This window comes from Oryctolagus cuniculus (assembly GCF_964237555.1).
Source record: "Oryctolagus cuniculus chromosome 16 unlocalized genomic scaffold, mOryCun1.1 SUPER_16_unloc_1, whole genome shotgun sequence".
In the NCBI taxonomy this organism is placed as follows: Eukaryota; Metazoa; Chordata; class Mammalia; order Lagomorpha; family Leporidae; genus Oryctolagus; species Oryctolagus cuniculus.
The window spans coordinates 4184642-4211297 of NW_027208201.1; the positions used below are offsets into that span (position 1 = coordinate 4184642).

A 26656-nucleotide genomic window follows, 5' to 3' on the forward strand; every position below is an offset into this window, starting at 1 on the left:
GGCATACAGAATGCAGAAGCAGTCCCAGTCCCAATCCTCCAGGTGTCCAGTGATTATGGGGTCATCTCAAAAAAAAATTTTTTTAAGAGGCAACAGAGGCCGGCGCCGCGGCTCAATAGGCTAATCCTCCACCTAGCGGCGCCGGCACACCGGGTTCTAGTCCCGGTCAGGGCACCGGATTCTGTCCCGGTTGCCCCTCTTCCAGGCCAGTTCTCTGCTGTGGCCCGGGAGTGCAGTGGAGGATGGCCCAAGTGCTTGGGCCCTGCACCCCATGGGAAACCAAGAGAAGCACCTGGCTCCTGCCATCGGATCAGCGCGGTGCGCCGGCCACAGCACGCCAGCCGTGGCAGCCATTGGAGGGTGAACCAACGGCAAAAGGAAGACCTTTCTTTCTGTCTCTCTATCCACTCTGTCAAAAAAAAAAAAAAAAAAAAAAGAGGCAGCAGAACAAGAGACAGAGAGAACATTTGGTTCATTCCCTAAGTGCCCACAGCAGAGATTATACCAGGACGAAGCTAGAAACTCAATGCAGGTCTCCATGCAGGTGACCCAACTGCTTGAGCTGTCACCACTGCTCCCAGGGTCCACATAGGCAGGAACTGCTCATCAGCAGACCTAAGGGTAGCTAATTCACTCCTGGCTGGAGTCAGGAGCCTGAGCCAGGTATCAAACTCAGGACTCTGATGTGGGCTGTGGATGTCTTGAGCGTTAGGCTATGTGTCCACGCTACAACAGCCTCCTGAGTGCTCATCTCTCCCCCAGCCAAGCATCCTTCAGGCCTAGAAGCCCTTTACCACGTGACCACAGCATACTTTCCTAAATTCACCTCTAAGTTCTGACTCTCCTCTCACCTCTAACTCTCTGACTCTGGCCAAACCAGTCCTCTCAGGCCTCCATAGCCCCTTTTACTCACTTGGGCCAGTCACTGCCCCGTCCACACTTGCAGCTTGGACACCATCTCTTTCATTAAAAACAAACCTGGGGCCAGCGCTGTGGCATAGCGAGTTAAATAAAGCGCAGGCCTCTGGTGCCTGCATCCCATATGAGTCCTGGCTGCTCCACTTCCAATCCAGCTCTCTGCTAATGCACCTGGGAAAGCAGCAGAGGATGGCCCAAATCCTTGGGCCCCTGCATCCACGTGGGAGACCCAGAAGAAGCTCCTACCTTAGGATTGGCTCAGCTCTGGCCGTCGCAGCCATTTGGGGAGTGAACCAGCAGGATGGAACACCTCTCTCTGTAACTGTCATTCAAACCATTAAAACAAATCTTTAAAGACAAACAAACCCCGGCACTGGACAATCATTTCTTTCAACGCCTGCTCTCCCAAAGCTGTCAAGACAGCCCCTTCACCTGTTCACTCCCTAACTGTACACATCAAGGTCTCTTCTCTCCAGTTCAGCATCCCAGTTCCATGAGGAGGCAACTCCTCCTGCTTCTCCTGCTTCCCCATTCCAAGGACTGAGCAGTCAGGTTGTGTGTCTCCATGCTCTACAGGTGTCACTTCACACAGAGGTGCTGGGTGGAGGACGACAGGCGAGCATGGGCGTGAACGGCCCTGCAGTGCAGACGCAGCTACTACCTGTGGCCCCTTCCCTGCTAATGATATGCTTGCTTGCCCACTCACATACTGAAGTGCTCCTTCTGGGGCTTTCTGGCTTCTCTCAGTGACTGACTCGCTTCCAGGGTCACACTCAGACCCAGAGTCAGCCAGTCTTCTCTCCCTCATGTTCCACACCTCCAAACCCATGAGCCCTGTGTCCTTCCCCCCAGTGTCCCCTCTCTGTCTCAGCACTGCAGCCCTGGATCACATCACCAGCTTTCTGGACCTAAAGCAAGGGTGGGCAATGTCTAGCCCAAGGGCTGTATAAGGCCTGTGAAACCATTTGATCTGACCCTGCCAAGGCAACCACAGGTGGGACTTGAAATCCAATAGTCTATAGCAGGCTAATTTTTAAGTTGATAACTTTGTATTGCTTGTGAATATTATAAACATCTAAATGGACCTTTGTGGGGGGAAAAAAAGGTCCCTCACCCATGCTCTAAAGGAAACCAACTGTCCCCTAATTGGTTTTCTGACGTTGAGCTCTGCCCACCTCCAGCTTTTTCTGGGCGGGACAAAGCTCTCTGTGTGCAGAATGACTCCCTCTGTGACCAACACTGCTCAGTAGTGTCCCAGGCCTGCCACAGAGGGTGGCAGCCAAACCCTCTGCCCGCAAGTGGCAGCAGTAGCCCCGCCACGGCTCCCTTCACCCTTCCTGCCCTAAAGTCCCAGACCCTATGTGTACCTGGACAAGCTGAGACAGGCCCCATCCATGCCCAAGCCCCTCCCCCTGGCTAACTCCTCCTCACCTCTCTCTCTTCATCTCCTCCAGCAGGCAGTCTGGGCTGTCTGTGCCCACCTCGGCTTGGGTTAACAGCTCCCTCTTCTGTGGCCTCTGTGTCAGCCAGAGCCTAATTGTCACAGCATTGGCTAGTGAGCTGAGATGATCCACACACACACACACACAGTGTACATCATCATCTCCCCAGAGCCTAGCACAGGGCCCAGGACGCAGTGGCACAGGGAAAGTTATTCAAAGGAGAGAAACAAGACTCACTTCCCCTCTACCCGCTGGTTTCCTTGTCTTCTGACCCACAGCCTCCTGTCGGGCCTGCCGTTTCAGGCCTGCCACCTAGGGGCGGAAGGAGGGCACTGCGCTTCTCTCACCATTCAGCGGTGAATTCCATAAATTGAATGGGAAGGGCAAGTTGATGCCGGTGCGGGGCGAAGGAACGGGGAGTGGGCTCTGAGCTGGGGCATGGAGCACAAGGAAGTGATCCTTAGCTGGAAGACAGTGGCATCTCCCAGGCAGAGAGCGCGACAGCAGGGAGGCCTGGACTCTGGGGCACTGGTACAATGATGTCAGGAAGGGAGGGAGGGCTGAGTGTGAAAGAACAGGCAGCCAAGCCTAAGGAGCCCTGATTTTTATCCTTTAAGTCACCTGAAGAGGCCAAGAAAATTTGTTTTTCAGGTCAAAAATTTGCAATCAGGAGTGGCACTGCCGGACCTGCCCTGACAGAAGACAGTTGGCAAGGGAGTGTGGAAAGCCAACTTTGCTAGACATGGCAGCAGGGAGCAAGAACAGCCGCGAAGCAAGCAGCAGAAGCCAGGAATTTCTTAACCGGCTCATTTTCCCCTTGCTGCGCTATGGCCTCAGACTCAACACAGCTAAAGTAAAACTCTGCTCCCTCAAAACCAGTGCTTCAACCTCAACACAATTTCCTTGCACACTTAGAGATGTTAGGCTTCTCAGTCTCTCCATGGACCTCAAAATGGTAGTTTTAAAGCAGGTATCAGGCCAGAGCTTGGCCTGTGGCGGTTCGATGACAGCTGAATGGAATCCCCAGAAACACCACCTGCTGGGCCCCTGTGGTTAAGATTGAGTCTGAGAGCCTGAATTCAAACCCCACCTTGGCCACATTAGCAGAAGAGCACATCAGGCCACGCAGCTGAACCTCGGTTTCTGCATCTCTAAAATGGAAATTACAACAGCACCTACCTGGAGGGCTGGAGTCAAGCACAGTCAGTTCTCAATAAACCCTGGCGCTGACTCCTGCCAGGCGCCAGGCCACGCACAACGCTAGGGGGGCCAGCACCATACCGCCTTCCTCACTATTCTGTAGCTAAAGCCCAACACAGTTCATCTCAAGGTCTTGGGAACACCTCTCAAAGGATCAGAGAGAGGGCTGGAGGAACTTTTCCTGGAAGATCAGACACTTTAGTGAGACAGCAAGAGAGACCCCACCCCCTGGGGGGGAAGGCATCTGGCAATGTCTGGAGACATTTTGGATGCTTGCGCTGGGGGAGGGGAGAGGCGGGGTCGCTAAAGGGTAAAAGCCAGGGATGCTCTCAACTCCCCACAACGCACAGAGCAGCCCCGGCCAACCAAGACCTGACCCCAACCATCCCGAGTGCGGACGCTGCGGAGTCAATCCCATCCCCATTTCTGGAACACTGGCCGTCCAAATCCCACGTGAGGACTCACTCAGCGGGAGATGCGGCGGCGGCTCTGTCCCTCCAGGGACGGCCGTGCCCAAGTTCCTCTCCACCTGCCGGGCACACAGTAGGTATCAAAGACCGTTTTAATAAGCCTCGCCACAGCGGGCACCGGAAAAGGAGGGACGAGCATCCATCCATTGTTCAACTGCGTGCAGTTTCGTGTTCTAAACACACACACATTTTACAAAAACAAACGTCCCACGCCCCACGAACAGCTTTGTTAAGAGATGGCGCTCAAAAAAAATACGTTTTTTCCGCCTCAAGGGCTCCCCTGCAGATCAAGGGGTTTGCACACTTATAAAAGGGCCGCGGGCCGGCCGCCGGTCCTCTGACAACGGCCACAAAAGAATCTGTGGGATTTCCCAGGGGAGCGAGCCGGTGGGCCGTGACCTCTGCGCGCTCAAAGCGTTCTCCTCACTCCCCCGCCCCCGGATCCCGGGCTTCCAAGGCTACCGGAGCCGCGGCCGCGGAGCCCGGCCCCCAGGCGCGTGCCCACGCCGCGTTCCCCTCGCGGCGCCCCAGGAATCCGGCCCGGGGCCTGCCGCCGGCGCCCACATTGGCCAGCCCCCGCCCGCCCCGCCCGGCGCGGCCCGCGCGCGTCCCCTCCAGGCCCCGGCGCGGCCTGGGCCTCGACCGGTGCAGGCCCGCGGGCGCCCGCGGCCAGGCCAGGCCAAGCGAGCGCAGGCCTGCCGCGGCCTACCCTGCCGGGCGCCTCCAAAAGCCCCCCTGCTTCACCTGGTCGCGGGCGGGCGGGCCCGGGGCTGCTCCGGGACGTGCGGGCGGCGGCTGCGGCGAGGCGCTAACGGCTCCGCTCGGCCTCGGTAGCGGTGGCGGCGGCGGCAGCGACGGCGACGGCGGCGGCTCCTCCTCAGCGCGCACGACCCGCTCCGGCCCGCGGCCCGGACACGCCCCCCCGGCGCGCGCGCCTATTGGTCTGCGTCCGCCACGGCGCGCCGCTCATTGGCAGGCTTGGCTGTCGCTGCGCTCCGGGGCGCGCGGAGGAGGCGGGACTTCCGGTAGGCGCCGCCTGCGAAGGCTCAGAGGCCGGCGGAGACGCGGGTGGCCAGCGATGGCCGCGAAGGGGGCGAGTAGGGGCCTAGCCCAGGAGGCCGACTCGAGGTGGTGGGCGAGGAGCGGCGTTCCTTGTCGAGCACTTGCCTTGTGCCTCACACCTGTCTGCCTCGCTGCAGCTGCCGCCCAGCAAGGTAGGAAGGGTCGGCGGGCCTTGGCTGTGGGGAGAAGACCCGGGTTCGAATCCCGGCCCGGACGTTGCCCACTGCTGCCGTTGGCCAGGGGCTGACGTCACCTCGCCAGGCCTCAGTTTCCTGATCTTGCACGGTGGGGAGGCGGGACAAGGGAAGTGGTGAAGTGCTCCAGCAGGGCTGGCTGTTAGGGCCTCACGTTTCTTCACTTAAGTTGTACTGAGCACCTGCTGTGTGTGCCAGTCCCTGTAGGGGCAGTGAGTGGACAAAAATGCATGCTATGAGAAAACCATGCATGGATTTCAAGACATTTCGCGCCAAAATAAACTTACCTCTCAATTCCACTTTCCCACCTCTTGTTTTGAGATACCCCCTGTATGCAAGTCACAGAGGATAATTAAAAAAAAATTTTTTTTCCAATAGCTAACATCCTGGATCAGCTGTGTCCAGGAGAAATGTAAGTGAATCACAAATGTGAGAAGCTTGTAAAATTTAAAGTTATTAAGTTATTATCCCCTCCCTTTTTTTCCTTTATAGTAAAAGAGGACAGATGTGGCACAGCCGGTTGAACCTCTGTATCGGAGTACCTGGGAGGGAGTCCCCAGCAACTCTGCACCTCCCAGCCGACTTCCTGCTCATGGACACCCTGGGAGGCACCAAGTAATAGCTCAAGTAATTGGGTCCCCGCCACCCACGTGGGAGACCTGGATAGAGTCCCATGCTCCTGGCCTCGGTCTGGACCACCCCAGACTTTGTGAGCATCCGGAAAGTGAACCAGCTGATGGAAGATCTCCTTCCCTCTACCTCTCCCTCTGCCTATCAAGTAAATAAGTTTTGTTTTTTTTTTTTTAATTAAAAAAAAAAAAGAGCAAAAGAAGTAGGTGATGTTAATTTTAAAAATAATATGTTTTATTTGGGGCAAGCATTGAATGCAACATCTTAAGTCACCCCTTGGGATGTCCCATACTTTGATGCCTAGTTTAGTTCAGGCTGCTCTGCTTTGCATCCAGCTTCCTGTCACTGCACATCATGGGAGGCAGCAGGTGATAGCTCGGATATTTGTATCTCTACCACCCACATGGGAAACCCGGAGTTCCAGGCACCCGACTTCCACCTGCTCTGGCCCTGCCTAACCCTAACCCTAACCCTAACCCTGTTGCAGGCATTTACGGAGTGAACGAATGAATGGAAGATCTCTGTCTCCACTTTTTAAATAAAACGAAGAAGCCTGGTGCTGTGGCATAGAGAGTAAAGTCACCACCTGCAGTGCCAACCTCTCATATGGATACTGGTTCAAGACTCGGCTGCTCCACTTTGATCCAGCTCCCCACTAATGGTCTGGGAAAAGTAGCAGAAGATGGCCCAAGTGCTTGGGCCTCTGTTCCCCGTGAGGGAGACCTGGATGAAGATCCTGACTCCTGGCTTTGGCTTGGCCCTGCCCTGGCCGTTACAGCCATGTGGGGAGTGGAACAGCAGATGGAAGGTCTGTCTCTCTCTCTCTCTCTGTCTTTCCCTCTCTGTAATTCTTTCAAATAAATAAATAAATCTTTTTAAAAAAATAAATAAAAATAATGTCTTTTGCTTAACCTAACGCCCAAAATGTATTCAATGTGAAAAATTATGAAATCTTTTGCATTCTTTTTCTCCCCTGTGCCTTCAAAATTTAGTGAGTGTGAGGTTTTTTTGTTTTGTTTTGTTTTTAGATTTATTTATTTATTTGAAAGGGAGAGCAACAGAGAGGGAGAAAGAGATCTCCCATTCTTTGATTCACTCCCCAAATGGCCTCAACAACCAGGTCTGGGCCAGTCTGAAGTCAAGAGCCAGGAACTCCATCTGGGTCTCCCACATAAGTGACAGGGGCCAAGCACTCAGGCCATCTTCTGCTTTTTCACACACATCAACAGGGAACGGGATTGGAAGGAGAGCAGCCGGGAGTCAAACCAGCTCACCGACTTGGGATGCTGGTGTCACCGCAAGCAGCGGTTTAATCTGCTACACCACAGTGCCGGCCCCTGGTGTGTATTCTAAACTCACGGCACATCTCAAGCTGGACTGGCGATATTTCCAGGGCTCAACAGTCACACGTTGGCCAGTGGCTACTGCATTCAAGCGTGCACTGTTAGGTGGGGAAAGAGAAGAGCAGTGAAATGGATCCTACATTAAGTGGTAAAAAGTAAGAAGAGGGGGCCGGCGCTGTGGCATAGCAGGTGAAGCCACAGTCTGCAGTGCCAGCATCCCATATGGCTGCTGGTTCTAGTCCCAGCTGCTCCACTTCCCATCCAGCTCTCTGCTATGGCCTGGGAAGGCAGTAGAAGATGACCGGAGTCCTTGGTCCCCTGCAGCTGTGTGGGAGACCCGGAGCAAGCTCCTGGCTCCTGACTTTGGGTTGGCATAGCTCCGGCCATTGCAGCCATCTGGGGGTGAACCAGCAGATGGAAGACCCCCCCCCCACCTCTCCTCTCTCTCTGTAACTCTGACTTTCAAATAAATAAGTAAATCTTTTAAAAAATGGTAAGAAGAGGAGTAAGGGAAAGAGTACAGGGGACATGAGAGTTGACTGTGGATGATTGGAAAGGTGGCAACCATGGCTTTTGCAGAAGGAGCTAGTGGAGTTGAGGCCGTTGAACAAATCCGAGATGATGGTTTTGTTCTGTTTATTTTTTTAAGCAGTGCCCAGAAGCTCATTTTTTAAAAACATTTTTTTTAATCTTTTTTTTTTTTTTTTTTTTTTGACAGGCAGAGTGGACAGTGAGAGAGACAGAGAGAAAGGTCTTCCTTTTGCCGTTGGTTCACCCTCCAATGGCCGCCGCCGGCCGGCGCACCACGGCCGGCGCACCGCGCTGATCCGATGGCAGGAGCCAGGAGCCAGGTGCTTTTCCTGGTCTCCCATGGGGTGCAGGGCCCAAGCACCTGGGCCATCCTCCACTGCACTCCCTGGCCACAGCAGAGGGCTGGCCTGGAAGAGGGGCAACCAGGACAGAATCCGGCGCCCCGACCGGGACTAGAACCTGGTGTGCTGGCGCCGCTAGGCGGAGGATTAGCCTAGTGAGCCGCGGCGCCGGCCTCGTTTTTTAAAAACATTTTTTTTTTGGCCGGCTGTGGCCAGGGAGTGCAGTGGAGGATGGCCCAGGTGCTTGGGCCCTGCACCCCATGGGAGACCAGGAAAAGCACCTGGCTCCTGGCTCCTGCCATCGGATCAGCGCGGTGCGCCGGCCGCAGCGGCCATTGGAGGGTGAACCAACGGCAAAAGGAAGACCTTTCTCTCTGTCTCTCTCTCTCACTGTCCACTCTGCCTGTCAAAAAAATAAATAAATAAATAAAAAATTTAAAAAAAAAATTTTTTTTTTATTTGAAAAGCAGAGTTACAGAGGCAGAGAGACAGAGAGAGAAGTCTTCTCGTCTGCTGGTTCACTCCCCAGTTGGCTGCAACATTCGGAGCTGAGCCAATCCAAAGCCAGGAGCCAGGAGCTTCTTCCAGGTCTCTCACATGGCTATAGGGGCCCAAGGACGTGGGCCATCTTCTGCTACTTTCCCAGGCTGTAGCAGAGAGCTGGATCGCAAGCAGAACAGCCGGGACTCTAACCAGTGCCCATATGGGATGCTGGCACTCCAGCTGGCAGCTTTACCTGCTGTGCCACAGCACCGGCCCCAGCTCATTTTAGATTTGTATTTTTCCCCCTTTATTTGAAAGGCAGAGAGACAGAAATATTTTTTTATCTTCTGGTTTGCCCCCAAAATGCCTGCAATACCCAGAGCTGGGCCAGGTTCAAGCCAGGAGCCTAGAACCGAATCTGGGTCTCCCATGTGGGTGGCAGGGCCCAACTATTTGAGCCATCCTCCACTGTCTCCCAGGTTGCACATTAGCAGGAAGCTGGATCAAAGTAGAAGAGCCGGAATTTGAATCGGGCTCTCCCGATATGGGATGTGGGCATCGCAGGCAGCAGCGTGATCTGCTGTGCCACAGTACCTGTCCTGCAGGGCACACTTTGGAAGGAAGTTACTGTGTGCGCTTCAGATCAAAGGAGTGGGGCTGGCTCTGTGGCACAGTGGGTAAAGCTGACGCCTGCAGTGCCAGCATCCCATATGGGTACCGGTTCGAGTCCTGGTGGCTCCACTTCCGATCCAGCTGTCTGCTCTGGCCTGGGAAAGCAGTAGAAGATGGCCCAAGTCTTTGGGCCCCTGCACCCGCATGGGAGACCTGGAAGAAGCTCCTACTCCTGGCTCTGGATCAGCACGGCTCCAGCCATTGCGGCCAATTGGGGTGTGAACCAGCAGATGGAAGACCTCTCTCTCTCTCTCTCTCTCTCTCTCTCTCTCTTTGTGTAACTCTTTCAAATTAATAAATAAATCTTTTTAAAAAAAGATCAAAAGAGTGAAGGGTTATGATCTCTGTGCAGATTATTTGGAGTCCTGCATAGGAGGTTTATGTCCTCTCCTCCATTTATCAAGTTTATCCAGCCATTTCACGATGCCAGTGTGGACTCCTGGGTGATTTCATGCTTCTGTATTTCATTGTTCACACTGTTCCAATCTGGCCATCAGGAGCTCTTTGGCCCTTGTGGCTCCTGGAAGTACTCTGGCCAGCGTGTGCCTTTGGTTTTCTCCTTTGGGACACTTGCTTACTTCCTGCCGCTCTGGGGTGCCCCAGGCTCATCTTGCGTATTTCCTGCCTCTGTCCTAGAATCAATGAGTCCTTTTTCCAAGGAGCCCTGTTTCTTTTTCCAGAGGTTGGTTTTAGAAACCAAGATCTGGTGGCAGCATTGTGGTGCAACAGCAGGTTAAGCTGCTGCTTGGGATGCCTGCGTCTAATATCAGAATGCTGTTTCCAGTCCTACCTGCTCCACTTACGATCCAGCTTCCTGCTAATGTGCCTGGGAAGGCAGTGCATGATGTCCCAAATACTTGAGTCCTGCCATCCAATGTGGGAGACCTGGATGGAGCTCCTGACTTGGACCTGCCTAAGCCCTAGCTGTTTTGGACATTTGGGGAGTGAACCAGTAGATGGAAGATCTCTCTGTCTCTCTCTCTCTCCACCTTTTTTTTTTTTTTTTTTTTTTTTTTTTTTTTTGACAGAGTGCACAGTGAGAGAGAGAGAAAGGTCTTCCTTTTGCCATTGGTTCACCCTCCAATGGCCGCCACGGCCGGCGTGCTGCGACCGGCGCACCGCGCTGATCCGAAGCCAGGAGCCAGGTGCCTCTCCTGGTCTCCCACGCGGGTACAAGGCCCAAGGACTTGGGCCATCCTCCACTGCACTCCCGGGCCACAGCAGAGAGCTGGCCTGGAAGAGGGGCAACTGGGACAGAATCCGGCGCCCCGACCGGGACTAGAACCCAGGATGCCGCAGGCAGAGGATTAGCCTAGTGAGCCGCAGCGCTGGCTCTCTTTGCCTTTCAAATGGATACATACATGTTAAAAGAAACAAACAAAACGATGGGCGGCGCCACGGCTCACTAGGCTAATCCTCCGCCTAGCGGCGCCGGCACACCGGGTTCTAGTCCCGGTCGGGGCGCCGGATTCTGTCCCGGTTGCCCCTCTTCCAGGCCAGCTCTCTGCTGTGGCCAGGGAGTGCAGTGGAGGATGGCCCACGTGCTTGGGCCCTGCACCCCATGGGAGACCAGGAAAAAGTACCTGGCTCCTGGCTCCTGGCTCCTGGCTCCTGCCATCGGATCAGCGTGGTGCGCCGGCCGCAGCGCGCCAGCCGCGGCGGCCATTGGAGGGTGAACCAACGGCAAAAGGAAGACCTTTCTCTCTGTCTCTCTCTCTCACTGTCCACTCTGCCTGTCAAAAAAAAAAAAAAAAAAAAAAAACCGAGAGCTGGGTGCCCAGTAAGGGTGTTGTTTCTTTGAGATCATCAATACTTTTTAACCACCGACAATGCACCAGGTGCTAGCACTTAACCCTAGGGACACAACCATGACGGTGCCACATGTGGCCTCTGTTGCTGTCAGCTGGCTGAAGAAGCGGCTCCAACACTCGCCAGCTCTTCTGCCTTGGGCTTCAGCCTCCCCAGCGGAAAATGGGGGTAATTAGCACGCGTCCTGAGGGCACCATGAGAATGAAGCGCAGTAACCCGCTTTTAGAGACTTTGGAACAGGGCCCTGCACACAGTGCTTATCAAGGCTTATTCGTATTAGTAATAATAATGATCACCAGCTACACACACGCTTCCCATCTGCAGAGGGTCAGAGTGCCAGCCAAGCACAAGACAGCGAGGCCTGGCCTCATTTTAGGGTGGCCCCAGGAAGCTCCTCGCATCAGCAGCTTCACGGCTCAAGCCCGAGGGCTGAGTTACCGGGCAAAGCGAATCTTTTGGGCAGAAAGACTTGCAAGTGCAAAAGGCCCCGTGGCGGACCGGAGTCCGGCACACTCAGGAAGTGAGGATAGGCCAGCGTTGGAGACGGGGGCCAGAGAGGAGGCTTGTGGCATCGGCAGGGGCAGGTCACCTGGGGCACGGCTGGTCATGGTGAGTTGACACGTGGTTCTGAGGGCAAGGGAAGTGACTTATCTGAGTGTGCGTGTCTAATAAGGACAGGGCTGTGGTTGGAGTCTTGTCCATTTGCTCTGTGTTAGGAAACTGGCGCAGTTCTAAGCCAGGTGGCCCAATGGCCCAGCTACCTGAGCCAGGCTCCACCCCCATCCTAATGGGATTCCCTGCTCCTGCTTCCCTGCCCGCCCTCAGGCAAAGTTTTAAAAGGGCCTGTTCCTGAACACGTGCTCTCTCTTGCCCCTTCTCTCCTGCTCGCTCTCTCTCTCTCTCTCTCTCTCTCTCTCTCTCTCTCTCTCTCTCTCTCGGTTCCTCTCTCCAGTCTCTTGGCTCTTGGCCCTTCTCTCCTGCTCCCTCTCGGTTCCTCTCTCTAGCCTCCTCCTCTGGTCTCTTGGCTCTGCTCTCCTCTCTCCTCTTCTCTGCTCTATCTTCTCTCCTTACTAGCTTCTCTCCTCTCTGTTTCTCTCTTATATTCTCTTTCTCTCTTTTTCCTTCACTGCCCCTTCACTCCGGTCTGTAGGGTGTTCCCCAATAAACCCTTTCCCTTACTCCAGTGTCCGGTGTGCTTTGCGATGGCTAACATTAAGATATAACACTCTGAGACCCTGCATTCCCTGGTCAGACTTTTTTTTTCTTTTCTTTTTTTAGACTTATTTGAAAGGCAGAGCCACAGAAGATGAAAAGGAGACAGATCTCTCATCCACTGGTTTACTCCCCAAGTGGCCACAGTGGCTGGTTCCAGGCCAGAGCAAAGCCAGAAGCCTACAGCTCCATCCAGGTCTCCCATGCTGGTGGCAGGGGCGTAAGTAATTGGGGCCATCATCCACCGCCTTGCCAGGCACGTTAGCAGGGAGCTGGGTCGGAAGCAATGCAGCCCAGACTTGAACCAGTACTCCAGTGCCGGTGTTGCAAGTGGTGGTTTAACCCCCTGCACCACAACACCAGCCTCCCTGGGTGAAATTTGAGACAGGAAAGTCTTATTTTCTGATGGTTTTTTTTGTTTGTTGCTTTTTTTGTTTGTTTTGGTTAGAAGTGTAGTTTTGGGCCTCAGGGGTGAGAATCAGAGCCCACCCCACCCACTGTAGGTCCAGGTGGTTTTTTCTGTGCCTCCAAGTCCCGGTCCATTCCTTCTGCATGAGCTCTGGAGGGTTTATGAGGTCAGGAGAGAGAGGTGTGACTCAGCCTGGGTCCCTGCCTTGAGGACATCGTTGCCCTGAGGGAGAGATGGACACATGGGTGCAGAAATGCACCCAGTGCCCTGGGGGACAGGCACAGATAGGACAGCAGAGCCAGAGTAAAGCGTGAGATAGCGTCTCTTAGGCAGGGGCACCTGCAGGAGCAAAGGCGTGGATTTGTCCAAGGGGAGCAATCGCGCAGTGGAGATGCGGATTCCAAGGGGAGAGAACCCTGAGATGAAACTGGATGGCCGCCCCTCCCCTGCTGTTTAAAGTTACTATTGTTCGTAAGGCAGAGAGACAGAGATCTCCCATCTGCAGACTCACTCCCTGGGTGCCCACAACAGCAGGTGCTGGGCCAGGCTGACTCCAGGAGCCTGCTTCCCAAGTACAACATTAACAGGAAGCTGGATTGGAAGTGGAAATGCAGAGGCTAGAACCCGGCACTCCGGAATGGGATGTAGGCATCCCGAGCAGGATCTTAACTCCTGAGCCAAACCCCCGCCCTGTAGGTTCCAGATGTTTAAGAAGCAAGATCAAGGGACTGGCACGTGCTGCGGCAGTTGGGCTGCTGCTCGGGAGGCCCGCATCCCCTGTCAGGAACGCCAGTTTCCCCGTCCCAGCCCCTGCGTGTCTGATCCAGCTTCCTGCCGATGTGTATCCTGGAAAGCGTCAGGTGATGGCTCGAGTACTTAGGTCCCTGTCACCCAGCGGGGAGACCAGGATGGAGTTCCTGGTTCCTGGCTCCGGCCTGGTCCAGCCCCAGCTGTTGAAGTAATTTGGGGAGTGAGCCAGCAGCTAGAAGAGTCTCCATCTGTCTCTCTGCCTTTCAAAGAAAGTGAAAATTGATTTTCAAAAATTAAAAAGGCAGGATCAACAGGACTTGCTGCCCAGTCACATACAGAGAATGTGGCAGGCAGGCATTAGATGCAGACATATAGGGAAAGACAGTCCTGGGTGAGCCGCCTTAGTGCTCCCCATATGTGGGTTGGGGTTACCCTGGGAACATCAGAAACAGGTGTAGATGTCAGGTGAGCGAGCCATTTCCCAGTCAGCCCTCAGAGCTGAGGCATCCCAACAGAACACCTGTTCTGAGAACAGAAGCCCAGCAGGCATGAATAAGCCCGAAGAACCTTCTAGAAGATTTGAGTTCTTTGGGAGCTGACTTCAATCCGATTCCGTCTCTGCTGCTGAGTTGATCGGTCACAGGGGAAAAAAGCAAGCTTTCCATCTTTTCTCTCCGGCAGTTGAGTTTATTTTCAGGTCAGCCACAGTTGTGATGGTGTTCACGTCCCTGATGAGCACAGATTCAGAGGAGCAGGTAGCCCGCAGGGTACTGACACCCTGCAGACATGGGGCATTCGCCATTCCTCGTCATGCACAGTTCCGACCTGAAGGGGCTGGTCCCAGAGCCAACATTTGATCGACCACAGAGTGACCCAGTCCCCTCTGTGGTCCCAGGGCAGTGTCAGTGGTGACCACTTTCACTTTCAGACATTTCCATGAAGATATAAATCAGTAAATGACACCATCACCCTCCCTTTTCCAGTGACTCATTTAGTAGGAGTCACTATCACTTTCTTTTTTAAAATTTTCCTTTTTTATTTTCGTTTTATCGGAAGGGCAGAGAAAAACAGGAAGAGATTGTCCGTGCACTGATTCACTACCCCAAATGCTCACAACAGCCAGGGCTGGACCAGGCCAGAGCCAGGAGCCTGGAACTCCACCTGGGTGTCCCACATGGGTGGCAGGAACCCAGCCCCGGAGCCATCACCTGCTGCTTCTGAGGGTGTGTGTTAGCAGGAAGCTAGAGTCGGGAGTGCAGCCAGGACTCGGACCAGGTCTGTGGGTGTCCCAAGCGGTGTCTTAACCGATATACCAAACACCTGCCTTGGTTCTGTGTTTGAAGAACCATGCAAAACTGCTGCTTCCCCTAGCCTTTTCTTTATAAATGAGAGGGAGGCTTCCCGCTCACCGGTCAGTCAATGGCAGTCAGCCAGTTTCCTTGCTGCTCCTCCGGGAAGCCAGGGAAAGCAGGCAAAGGACCCAAGGACTGGCCAGAGCCAACCTGCAGGGTGGCTGCAGCCTGCGGCCAGGGATGAGAACAGCTGAGGAAGGCGGGCCCCATCCTCCATCTCACAAAACCCGCCCAGCTTCCCAGGTAAAAGATGAGAAAGCACAGCACAGAATATGCTGCTTGCGATGCCCACCTCCTGCCCAGCTCTGCCCCTGACCCAGCTTCCTGTTAGAGCAGACCCTGGGGGGCAGCAGGGGATAGCTCGGGTAATGGGGTCTCTGCCATCCCCGTGGGAGACCCAGATGCAGTTCTGGGCTGCTGCCTTTGGCCTGGCCCAGCTCTACTGTTGCATGCATTTAGCGATAGGAGACACCTCCTCTTTCTCTCTGCTGCTCTGCCTTTAGAATAAATAAAAATGAATAAAACTCAAAAAGCCCAGCAGGCCACATTTCTCAATGCCACACTCCCCCAAGCATTGTGCACAATGAAAAGAAAGTCACTGGAGACAGGTACCAAGCCAGGCCTTAGCAGTTCATGACAAGCTCGCGTGCGGTGATAAGAATCGGAGGAGCAAAGATCAGACACGGGTGACATGCAGGAGGCCACCCAGCAATCCTGAGAGTCCGTCCAGTGGGCCAGGGAAGGCCCTGAACCCTGCCGTCCTAAGCAGGGCTGGGCATGTGAATCTGAACGAGTCCACCTGTAGACAGTGCTTAGCCGGGGTGTCAGAGTCCTCGTGGTCTGTTCCTGGGGCTACACCCCATGAAAGGCCCACCTGTAGGAGGGTGTTTCCTTTTCTTCCTTTCTTTCTTTCTTTTTTTTTTTTTTTAAAGATTTATTTATTTGAAAGGCAGAGTTCCCAGGAAGAGAGAGATCTTCCACTCACTGGTTTACTCCCCAAATGGCTACAATGCCAGGGCAGGGTCAGGCCAAAGTCAGGAGCCCAGAACTCCACATCCAGGTCTCGCATGTGGGTGGCAGAGGCCCAGGTACTCAGCCCATCTTCCGCTGCCTTCCCAGATGCATCATTAGGGAGCTGGATCAGCTGGATCATTAGGGAAATGGAGCAGCTGGGATTCAAACAGGTGCTCACAGGTGTTCACATGGGATGCTGTTGCCACAGGTGGCCGCTTAACGCACTGCATCTTAGCACTGGTCCCTGGAGGATGCTTCTTAGAATCTTTAAAAAGTTACCTTCAGGTGGAAAATTGAACCCCCGGTGACCAGGCCCACTTGGTCAATCTTGCATCACTAGAAATTACACCTAGGGGGGCCGGTGTTGCCGTGTATTGGGTAAATCTGCTGCGCAGCACCGTCATCCCAAATGGGTGCCAGTTCCAGTCCCGGCTGTTCCACTTCCAGTCCAGCTCCCTGCTAATGCACCTGGGAAAGCAGTGGAAGATGGCCCAAGTGCTTGGCCCCTGCACCAATGTGGCGGACCCGGAAGAAGCTCCTGGTCCTGGCTTCTGATCAGCCCAGCTCTGGCCATTGCGGCCATTTGGGGAGCGAACCAACGGATAGAAGACTGACTCCCCCCCCCCTTCCCTCCCTTCCTCTCTCTGTAACTCTGCCTTTCAAACAAATAAATAAATCTTTTAAAAAGAAAAAAAAAATTACATCAGATGCCTCTGTTTGGGATGCCTGCATCCGATATTAGAGTGCCTGTTTTGAGTCATTGCCACTCAGCACTTCTGATCCAACTCCTGGCTAAAGTGCCTGGGAGGTGATGTTTGATGGTCCAGGGACGTGGACCCTGCCATCCACGCGGGAGACAGATGGAGTTCCTGGCCCCTGGGTTTAGCCTGGCCCAGCCCTGGCCAGGGTGGCCACTAGAGAATGCACCAGTAGCTAGAAACTCACTCTCTGTCACTCTGCCTTTCAAATAAATAAATAAATAAATCTTGAAAAAAAAAAAAAAAAGCCAGCGCCGTGGCTCAATAGGCTAATCCTCCACCTTGCGGCGCCTGCACACCGGGTTCTAGTCCCGGTCGGGGCGCCAGATTCTATCCCGGTTGCCCCTCTTCCAGGCCAGCTCTCTGCTATGGCCCGGGAGTGCAGTGGAGGATGGCCCAAGTGCTTGGGCCCTGCACCCGCATGGGAGACCAGGAGAAGCACCTGGCTCCTGGCTTCGGATCAGTGCGATGCACCAGCCGTAGCGGCCATTGGGGGGTGAACCAACGGCAAAAAGGAAGACCTTTCTCTCTGTCTCTCTCTCTCTCACTCTCCACTCTGCCTGTCCAAAAAAAAAAAAAAAAACAAAAAAAAAAAAATTGAAAAAAAGTGGAGGTAGGCCCGCGCCATGGCTCAATAGGCTAATCCTCCGCCTTGCGGCGCCGGCACACCGAGTTTTAGTCCCAGTCGGGGCACCGGATTCTGTCCCAGTTGCCCCTCTTCCAGGCCAGCTCTCTGCTGTAGCCAGGGAGTGCAGTGGAGGATGGCCCGGGTCCTTAGGCCCTGCACCCCATGGGAGACCAGGAGAAGCACCTGGCTCCTGCCTTCAGAACAGTGCAGTGCGCCGGCTGCGGCGGCTATTGGAGGGTGAAGCAACAGCAAAAAGGAAGACCTTTCTCTCTGTCTCTCTCTCTCACTGTCCACTCTGCCTGTCAAAAAAAAAAAAAAAGTGGAGGAGCCAGGGTTCTGCAGTTTGGACACCCCATTCTCTCACAGATGGGGCTGGCCCAGAGCCCTGTAGGAGGCTGGGGTGCCACATGTCAGGGTCTTAAACTTAGGGAGAGGCTGCATGGAAATCCAGAGAGATATCAAGCAGGCTGCAGGGGTAGGAACCCAGGAGCTGGCAGCTGGACTGGATGGGCATGGGCGGGCTCAATGGCCGCCCCCTAACCAGGCTTCCCACACCCAGAAACAGAGTCTTCCCTGTGCCAAGCCTGCCTTCCTCCTCCTCATGCTCCTCCTCCCACTCCGTGTGCCTTTGCACCAAAGTTGTCCCTACCCGGCCCCTGCTGCCCACCTTTGCTCTAGCAGAGGCCCCTCGCATTTCCCCCAGGACAGCTCTTCTGTCCTCTCTGCTGGTGACCAAGGCACCCAGCTCAGGGTCTGACTCTGTGGGGCCTAAGCCACCAGCCAGCATGAATTCCATCCTCCCTGGTGCTCCCTTGATCCACCCTGGGCCCAACATGAGAGGAGCAGACAGCCACATCCCAGCATACCACCAGGTCAGGGCTCCCAAGCTGGGGGCGAGTGGTCACCCATGGTGGGCAAGATTAGCACCCACCCCACCTCGGGCCCAAGGAGAAATAATCATGAAGGACCCTGCAGGGGAGCCAGAAACCGGGCGCCCTCTACCCCCTCCTCCACAGGTCCCGTCCTCCCTTCCCTGATCCGTGCCCTAGGCACAAACTGGCGCCTGTCTCCATCCTGTGACCAGCATGGGCTGCACCCTCACCCTCGTCTCCCTGTGCAGCCAGCCAGGCCTGGGGTTGGGGAGGCCCCTGGAGCCTTCACATTCCAAGGGTGGGGAGACTTCAGCCCACACAGCAGCTCCCGTTTTGTTGGCAGGCCCAGGCTTAGGCTCAAATAGCTCTTCCCAAGAAAGTCGGGGCCCACGGTGGGGAGAAGCAAATGGGGTGGAAAGGCCTAAGACCACTGCCAGAAGCGTGGAACCACCCTTGGGAAGAGACTCTCAGAGGTTGGGGAGGGGACAGAAAGGCATTGAAATGGGGCTTCCCACCTTCAGCCGTCGACCTCTGGGCTGGCCGAGCCTTCCTGTGTCCCAGAGGACTTTAACCAGCATCTCTGGCAGGCTCCCTAGTTGTAACAGGCAAATCTCTCTCCAGACATTGCCAGGTCTCCCCTGGGGGCAAAAATTGGCCCCAGGAGTGAGCCACAGCTTTGCTCACCATAGCCTCCCCACCCCCATCAGACTTTTTTTTTTTTTTTTTAAGATGTATTTATTTGAAAGGCAGCATGTGAGAGAGAGGGAAAGAGAGAGAGAGATTCCCTCCCTGGTTCAACGCAGCAAGCAGATCTGGGCCAGGCTGAAGCCAGAAGCCAGGAACTCCATCCGGGAGTCCCAGGTGGGTGGCAAGGACTCAAGTACTTGGGCCATCACCTGCTACCTCCCTGAGTGTGCATTAGCTGGGAGCTGGACTGGAAGTGGAGCAGCCAGGACTGGAAACCGTACTCTGGTACGGGATGTGGGCTTCTCAAGTGGTGGCTTAGCCTGCTGTGTGACCAGGGGGAAGCCTCCAGTGGAACTTCCCCAACCCTCCCTCTGCCCCAAGGACGAACAGAGGGCCTGTAGGCAGGTTTGGGGGTCCCTTCTCTGAGCTCCTGGGATCAGCAGTCCTCCCAGGACACCCCCGCCCACAGGGTCTGGGAGCTCAGGGACACAGCACTGTAAGGTCTTTGTAGCCTGGCTTCCCAGGAGCGCTGCGGGGAAGCCCCTTGCCCTACCCTGCCCACACCCAGCACCAGCAGGAGAGAACTCAGGATCTATTTACTCACACCAAGGTCTGCTGTACGCCAGGTTGGGCAGCTACCCCTTGGACAAAGCAGATGCAGTCTCTGCCAACATGGAGACTTTTTTATTTTCCAAGCTAAGCAAAGGGAAATGGGCATTTGTAGCAGTGACAATGCCATCTGGGATGTCCATATCCCATGTATGTCAGGGTGCCTGGCTCAAGTCCTGGCTCCAGTTCTTTTTTAAGATTTATTTATCGGCCGGTGCTGCGGCTTAATAGGCTAATCCTCCACCTGCGGCACCAGCACCGGGTTCTAGTCCCAGTTGGGGTGCCAGATTCTGTCCCGGTTGTTCCTCTTCCAGTCCAGCTCTCTGCTGTGGCTCTGGAGTGCAGTGGAGGATAGCCCAAGTACTTGGGCCCTGCACCCGCAAGGGAGACCAGGAGGAAGCACCTGGCTCCTGGCTTCGGATCAGCGCAGTGCACCAGCCCAGTGCACCGGCCACAGCAGCCATTGTGGGGGTGAACCAACGGAAAAAGGGAAGACCTTTTTCCCTGTCTCTCTCTCACTGTCCACTCTGCCTGTCAAAAAAAAAAGAGATTTATTTATCTATTTGAAAGGCAGAGTTAGGGAGAGAGAGAGAGGAAAGAGAGATCTTCCATCCTCTGGTTCATTCCCCAGATGGCCACAATGGCCAAGGCTGGGTCAGGGCAAAGCCAGGAGCCAGGAGCTTCTTCCAAGTATCCCACTGGGTGGTAGGAGCCCAACCACTTGGGCTATCTTTCGTTGCTTTCCCAGCTGGCTCTACTTCTGATTCCTGCTTCCTGCTAATGCATACCTTGGGAGGCAGCAGGTGATGGCCAACTACTTGAGTCCCTGCCACCCACCTGGGAGACCTGGATTGAGTTCCTGACTCTGGGGTTCCGTTCCAGGCCCCACGCCAGCTGTTGCATTTGTGCAGTGAACCAGCAGATGAAAGATCTCTCCCTCTCCAATAAATCAAAAAGTAACTTGGAAATGTTTACCATGTCTTTGGATTGTAAGTTAGCTGGCGTCAGTGGGAAGTCAGGTGGGGCCAAGACAGGCTTTCAGCTCAGCATTGAGGAATGAAGGCACGGGGAGTGGGAAAGCTGAGAGAGAGGCTCTCGGGGGCTGTAGCAAGGAGGCTTGGCCCTCCCGAAAGGGGCGTGGTGGGACTCTGTCACCCGGGGTGCCAGGTGGAGGGAGGTGCGTGACAGAGACGACGCAGGGCAGGCCCAACACATGGCCCAGACTGTCAGCACGGCACAGCTCAGAAGCCCGAAAGATCATCCTGCCAAGCTGGCACCCTGGAGGTGGGCAGGAGGAGGGCCCTGTCCTGGCCAGGGCTCAGCGGGAAGCAATAGAGGCAGGAGCCCCAGCAAAGCAGCAGGCCCTGTGGGAGAAGAGGAAGGAAAGAGGAACCGTAGCACCCCAGGACCAAGGGGCAACCTGAAATCTTGCCCCACAGGCTTAGAATAGGCTGGCAGCCACGGGTCAGGGTGGCAGGGCGGAGAGCGTGGGCGGATCGCCAGCCTCCCGCAGTCTCTTCCCCACCTTGGAGAGGCAGGGACCACCGGGGGCTTGTCTGACACTGTGAGGGTATAATGAGGTTGCTCAAACCCACCTCCACCCTGTGGGTCTAGCCTGCTGCTTCTGCGGCGTCTTCCGCGTCTTCCCCGGCCCAGACTCGCCCCCTCCAGCGTGTCTTCCAAGTGACCTTGGCAGAGCTCAGACGCCGCCTGGACCACAGCTCTCCTATGGCTCAATAAAAGCCTTCAGCAGCTCCCCGGTGCCCTCTTGATGGAGGTCGCCCTTCTTGGCTGCGGATGCGAGGCCCCGAATAGCCCGCCCCCTCTTCCGCTGTCCGCCCCCTTGCCTCCCGCGCCAGCTGTTCTGCACCTGGCAGTCCCTCCAGCATCCTGCTCTGCTGGGCTCTATCACCTGCTCATCCGAGAGCTGTTTCTCTCTGGGGACTGACCTGGTGGGGTGCCCTTTGCCACTGCACAGTCTACACTGCAGGTCTCTCTGGGGTGCCCGGCACAGGGCATTGCAGCCTTCTGTCACCATCCCCTCACTGGCTGTGGGCCCCAAGAGCTAAAAGGGCATCTATTTGTCCCCTCTGTCTCCAGCTCCCTGCATGTCACTTGGTATCTGTTTTGTCTTTTTTCAAGAGACAGACAGACATCCACTCCCATCTGCTGGTTCACTCTCCAAATGCCCACCATGCCTGGGGCTGGACCAGGCCAAAGGTGGGAATCTGAAACGCAGTCCAGGTCTCCCAAGTGGGTGGCCGGGACCCAAGTACTTGAGCCATCTTCACTGCCTCCAGGGTCTGCATCAGCACAAAGCTGTGTCAGAAGCAGAGGAGCCAGGACTGAAACCAGGTGTGTTGATAGGGATATGGGTGTCCCAAGTGTAGCTTAACCATTGCTCCAAATGCCCACCCCTCGTCGTCATCTTTAATGGCTGTGACACAGCTGCTTTCTCTCCACCATCATCCTCCCACAGGGGGCTCAGCTCTTGACTGGCACATCAGAGACACTCAGAAAACCTGCATGGAAGAGGTGAGTGGAGCTTAGCATCTCCAGAAAGGGACTCAGGACCCTTTCGAGCCCCCTCCTTACCTCCATCTGAACCCCAGACTGGTAGAGCCAGCTTCAGGTAGCTGCTGTTCCCAGCTGTCCAGCTCCCACAGGTTCAGTCAGGGAAGAAGCACAAAACCAAAGCCAAGGCCAAGTCTATGGCCAAGGCTGGTATTGTGAATCCTTCTGGAGAGTAATGGCACCTGATCGGTGCCACAGGGGCCACAGATAGGCCTGGGGAGGGGAGCTTCTCAAAGCCAGCCGTGCAGGACACTTCAGAAGGGACTGTCCCTACCGTCCATGAACCAAGTCCCTGAGCATCAGGCCAGGTGCTCGGCGAGGCATCCTGGAGAAAACCTTTCTCCTCCCGCCCTCCAGTTGCCAGGCAACCACTCTGCATCCGGACAGAAGCAAGAGGCAGCCGGTTTATGGACCCCCACACACACACTGGAAATGAAAGGATGGAATTAGATTTTCCATTCAAATGGAAACCAAAAGAGAAAGGATAGTCATGCTTACATCAGATGAAATAGACTGTAGGTCAGAAACTGAGATAGGGTCCAAAGTCATTCACCTGCACCCACGTGGGAGACCTGAAAGAAGCTCCTGGCTTTGGATCGGCCCAGCTCCAGCTGTTGCGGCTCTCTGGAGAATGAGCCAGCAGATGGAAGACCTCTCTCTCTGTCTTTCCCTCTATCTACTTGTAACTCTACCTCTCAAATAAATAAATAATCTTTTTTTTTTAATGTATGCATTCGGCATCAGAGCACTTAAACACATGAAGCAACGTTCAACATATCTGAGAAGAGACTATGATGCTGTAGCAGTTGGGAGCTTTTCTACCCCACTTTCAACAATGAACAGAACATCCAGAGAGAATCAGGACACACTGGGCTTAAACTTTTTTTTTTTTTTTTTTTTTTTTGACAGGCAGAGTGGAGAGTGAGAGAGAGAGAGAAAGAGAGAAAGGTCTTCCTTTTGCTGTTGGTTCACCCTCCAATGGCCGCCACGGCTGGCGCGCTGCGGCTGGTGCACCGCGCTGATCCAAAGGCAGGAGCCAGGTGCTTCTCCTGGTCTCCCATGGGGTGCAGGGCCCAAGTACTTGGGCCATCCTCCACTGCACTCCCTGGCCACAGCAGAGAGCTGGCCTGGAAGAGGGGCAACCGGGACAGAATCCGGCGCTCCGACCGGGACTAGAACCCGCTGTGCCGGCGCCGCTAGGTGGAGGATTAGCCTAGTGAGCCACGGTGCCAACCTGGGCTTAAACTTGACCCTAAACAGAGTAGACCTCCCAGCCACTAGCAGCCAGATACCCTTTTCACACACACACACTGAACATTCTCCAGGACCACAAAATGTTTCTTAGCAAACCTAAGAAGATTTGAAATCGTGCCAAGTGCTTTTTCTGGCCACAGTCACAGGAACTAGAAATCACTAACAGGAGGCATTTTGGGAAATTCAGAAATATGTGGAAGTTAAACAACATGCTCCAAATAATAAGGCAGTGGAGAAACTAAAAGGGAAATTTTGTAATGTCTCGAGACAAGCAGCATTCCCAGACTTAGGGGATGCAGCGAAAGCTGTCTGAAGAAGGAAGTTTATAGCAAGAAATGCCTGGATCAAAAAGGAAGATCTGAGCCTCTTCAGAAAGGGCGGTTGAGGGGCAGCTAAGCACGAGAGGTGCGGACCTGGGAGACAGGGCAGCTGGGCTGTAGGACGCTCCCTGTGGGTGCCTGATGACGCGGGGGAAGGCCGCCAGGAGCTTCTTTTGAGAAACCAAGAGTCAGCAGAGACGTGGAAGCACCAGAGCTACAGGGCAGCTGTGGGCAGCCGGACCCTGATAGGGAAAAGCAGCAGCAAGACGACCCCCACTTCTGCCTGCAGGCACCCCTAGTGCCCTTGCACTCATTAGGGGACTGTCCCCTTTCCACAGTTTTGTCTTTTTAAAAAAAAAAAAAAAAAAAAGATGGGCAGGAGGGTGTTGTGGGGCAGTGGGTGAAGCCTCTTCTGCTAATGCATATCTCTGGAGGCAGCAGGTGGTGGCCTGGGAACTTAGGTTGGGGCCGATGCGGTGGTGTAGCAGGTAAAGCCGCTGCCTGCAGTGCCGGCATTCCATATGGGGGCCAGTTTGAGTCCCAGCTGCTCCATTTCCGGTCCCGGTCTCTGCTATGGCCTGGAAAAGCAGTAGAAGGTGGCCCAAGTCCTTGGGCCCTGCACCCGCGTGGGAGACCCAGAAGAAGCTCCTGGCTCCTGGCTTTGGATCCGTGCAGCTCTGGCTGTTGGAGCCAATTGTGGAGTGAACCAGCGGATGGAAGACCCCCCCCCCCCGCCTCTCCTTCTCTCTGTGTGTAACTCTGACTTTCAAATAAATAAGTAAATCTTAAAAACAAAACACTTAGATTCCGGTCACCTTCTTGGGAGACCTGGGTGGAGTTCTAGGTTCCTGATTCAGCCTGGTCCAGCCCTGGCTGTTCATAGGTATCTGGGGAGTGAACGAGTAAATGGAAGATCTCTCTCTCCCCTCCCCTCCTTCCAAATACATAATTTTTTAATTAAAAAACTGGGACCAACATTGTGGTACGGCAGGTTAAGCTGCCGCCTGTAATGTGAACCTCCCATATGAGCACTGGTTCAAATCCCTGCTGCCACACTTCCATCCAGCCCCTTGCTAACACACCTAGGGAAGCCACAGAAGATGGCCTAAATACTTGGGCCCCTGCCACCCATGTGGAGACCCAGATGGAGTTCCAGGTTCCTGGCTAAGCCTGGCCCAGCCCCAGCTGTTGCGGCCTTTTGGGCAGGGAACCAGCAGATGGAAGATCCCTCTGTGTCTCTCCTAACTCTGCCTTTCAAGCAAATTTTAAAAATAATAATAATCATGGCTTTTCAACGCCAGTCTCTTCTATACAGTGGGTTCAACAGGGAGCACCTGGGAAGATCCTCTGTGTGCACCCACTAGGGCCAGTTGCTTTCCCAGAGCTGAGCCAAGCCCTGCCCACCACCTGGCCACTGCAGCTGAACCTCTGTAGACCCCTTTCTGCCCTGCAACGCTGGCGAGTCGTCACTGCCTGCCTCTGGCTGAGCTCCAGGCTGGAGACCAGCCGCGCATCATCAGAGCTAGTGGCCAAAGGCAGAGGGGGTGGGGGCTTCTGCCCTTCTGGCTGTGCTCAGTCCCTCTTGGACTCCCAGTGCCTCCAGCAGCTGCCGGGATGCTAGTCTGGCCGCCTCCACTTCAGCCCAGACGGTGAAGACCTGAGCCTCACTCTGCTGTCGTGGGACTCAGCACCACCAGCTTTATTTAATTCAAGGGTGCCTCTCTCCCCCAGATGCCAGCCTGCACATTCCTGGCTTCATCCTGGTCTTTCCAAAGCTCCCTCGCCCAGAGCCCCTCCTCCCCATGCAGGCTGCCGCTGGGACAAGCCTTGAGGGGCTAGGCGGGGTGGGGGGCTCACGCTGGGGGGACCCTTGTCCAGTCTGGGTAACGGCGAGTCCTGGCCACTGCCTGCCACGGAGGGCAGTGGGCCGTAGCGAGGAGGCTGGCCCTGGCTCTCCACGCCGCGTTCCCAAGCCCGCGGCCACGCGGAGCCGCGTCCCGCCCCAGCCTCGCCCACCTAGAGCAAGAGTCCGAAGAACTGGAGCAGAACTCGGCGTGCACCAGCTTCAGCAATCGGACTCTTGGGCACCCCCTGCCCACAACTCGGGCTGGAGAGGGCGGAGCAAGTAAGCCCCGCCCCCACAAGTCCAGCCCCTCATCCTAAGAGCCGTTTATCAGGCGCCCCCCCAAGCGTCTTCCATCAAGCCCCGCCCCTGCTCTGAGCCTCACCCACCCAGCCCCAGGGCAGGGCCCCAGGGGAGAAGGCGAGGGGCCGCCGCCAGGGGCTCCCGGAGGAAGGGGAGAAACGAGAAGAGGGTTCAAGGTGCTGTAAATGCCCAGAGAAGTGAGGACCCCGTGGATATGAGGGAAGCAAAGTCAGTCAGTTGCGAGGCCTCTGCAGTGCCCCTCTCGCGCCCTCACCCCCACCGCCCCAGCCCTCTCCCGCTTGCTCTGGGTGGTTGTGGGGGACCGATCCAGAAAAAGAAAAAAAAATGCCTTCCAGGTAAATTCTGCTTTGCTTCCTGCTGGCGCGGCTGCTCCCCAACCAGAGCATTCCTGTGTTCTGTTGGCTATTAATAGCAATTTTATTGAGATGATTCCCGAAGATAGCATTGGAGAAAATCCACCTGCCATTGCACCTCAGCCCCTTGAAAGTACCTTTCTGAGGTATTTCCTACAGCTATGTGACCGTCACTATTATCTAATTTCCTAACAAAGAGAACCCATAACCCTGGAGGGGGGGCGGGGGGCTCCCTCTCCCCACCTCCCCAACCCAGGGCCACAGCCGAAGGGACTTCCTGTTTCTGTGGATTTGCCTAATCTCAACAACGGGCACTTCTGTGACGTGATACCTTACCCCATTCCACAGGAGATAAAAATGGGGTGCAGCCAGGGCTCCACAGGAGTAGGTGCCCAGGAAACAGAGGCAGGAAAGCACTTGTGCAGGGAGATGGTGTCCACCCAGGTGTGTGCCGGTGAGGGCACCAGGGAAGGGAGCCAGCAGGTGTGTGTAGACAAGAGGCCTGGGGTGAGGGAAAGGCTAGGGTTTGTCTGGCTGCCCAACGGGGGGAAGCCAGGAGTCTGGCAGAGCAGGTGGCACAGGGAAGGAGGAGGAGTGTGGAG

The 26656-nt window shown here is 55.2% G+C and overlaps 1 protein-coding gene and 1 long non-coding RNA gene across 5 annotated transcripts in view; one reads left to right on the plus strand and one right to left on the minus strand.

Annotated features, from left to right (window-relative positions):
- Positions 1–4939, minus strand: part of ELAVL1 (ELAV like RNA binding protein 1) — a 37900-nt gene extending 32961 nt beyond the window's left edge. Inside the window, exons 1-2 of one of the 4 annotated variants that reach the window (XM_051835489.2) lie at positions 4775–4939; positions 2350–2451 (exon numbers count right to left, since the gene is read on the minus strand). In XM_051835489.2, the coding sequence (XP_051691449.1) occupies positions 2350–2363 (14 nt within the window). In that variant the 5' untranslated portion in view covers positions 2364–2451; positions 4775–4939. Of the gene's footprint in view, positions 1–2349; positions 2452–4025; positions 4316–4774 lie in introns of those variants that run through there. The other 3 variants (XM_051835487.2, XM_051835490.2, XM_051835488.2) reach the window with 3 other exon arrangements.
- Positions 4940–5054: 115 nt separating this feature from the next.
- LOC103345311 (uncharacterized) lies at positions 5055–6810 on the plus strand. Its single transcript, XR_011385728.1, has 3 exons — positions 5055–5244; positions 5779–6064; positions 6404–6810. It is a non-coding gene; the product is annotated as an uncharacterized lncRNA (long non-coding RNA).
- Positions 6811–26656: the final 19846 nt, after the last annotated feature.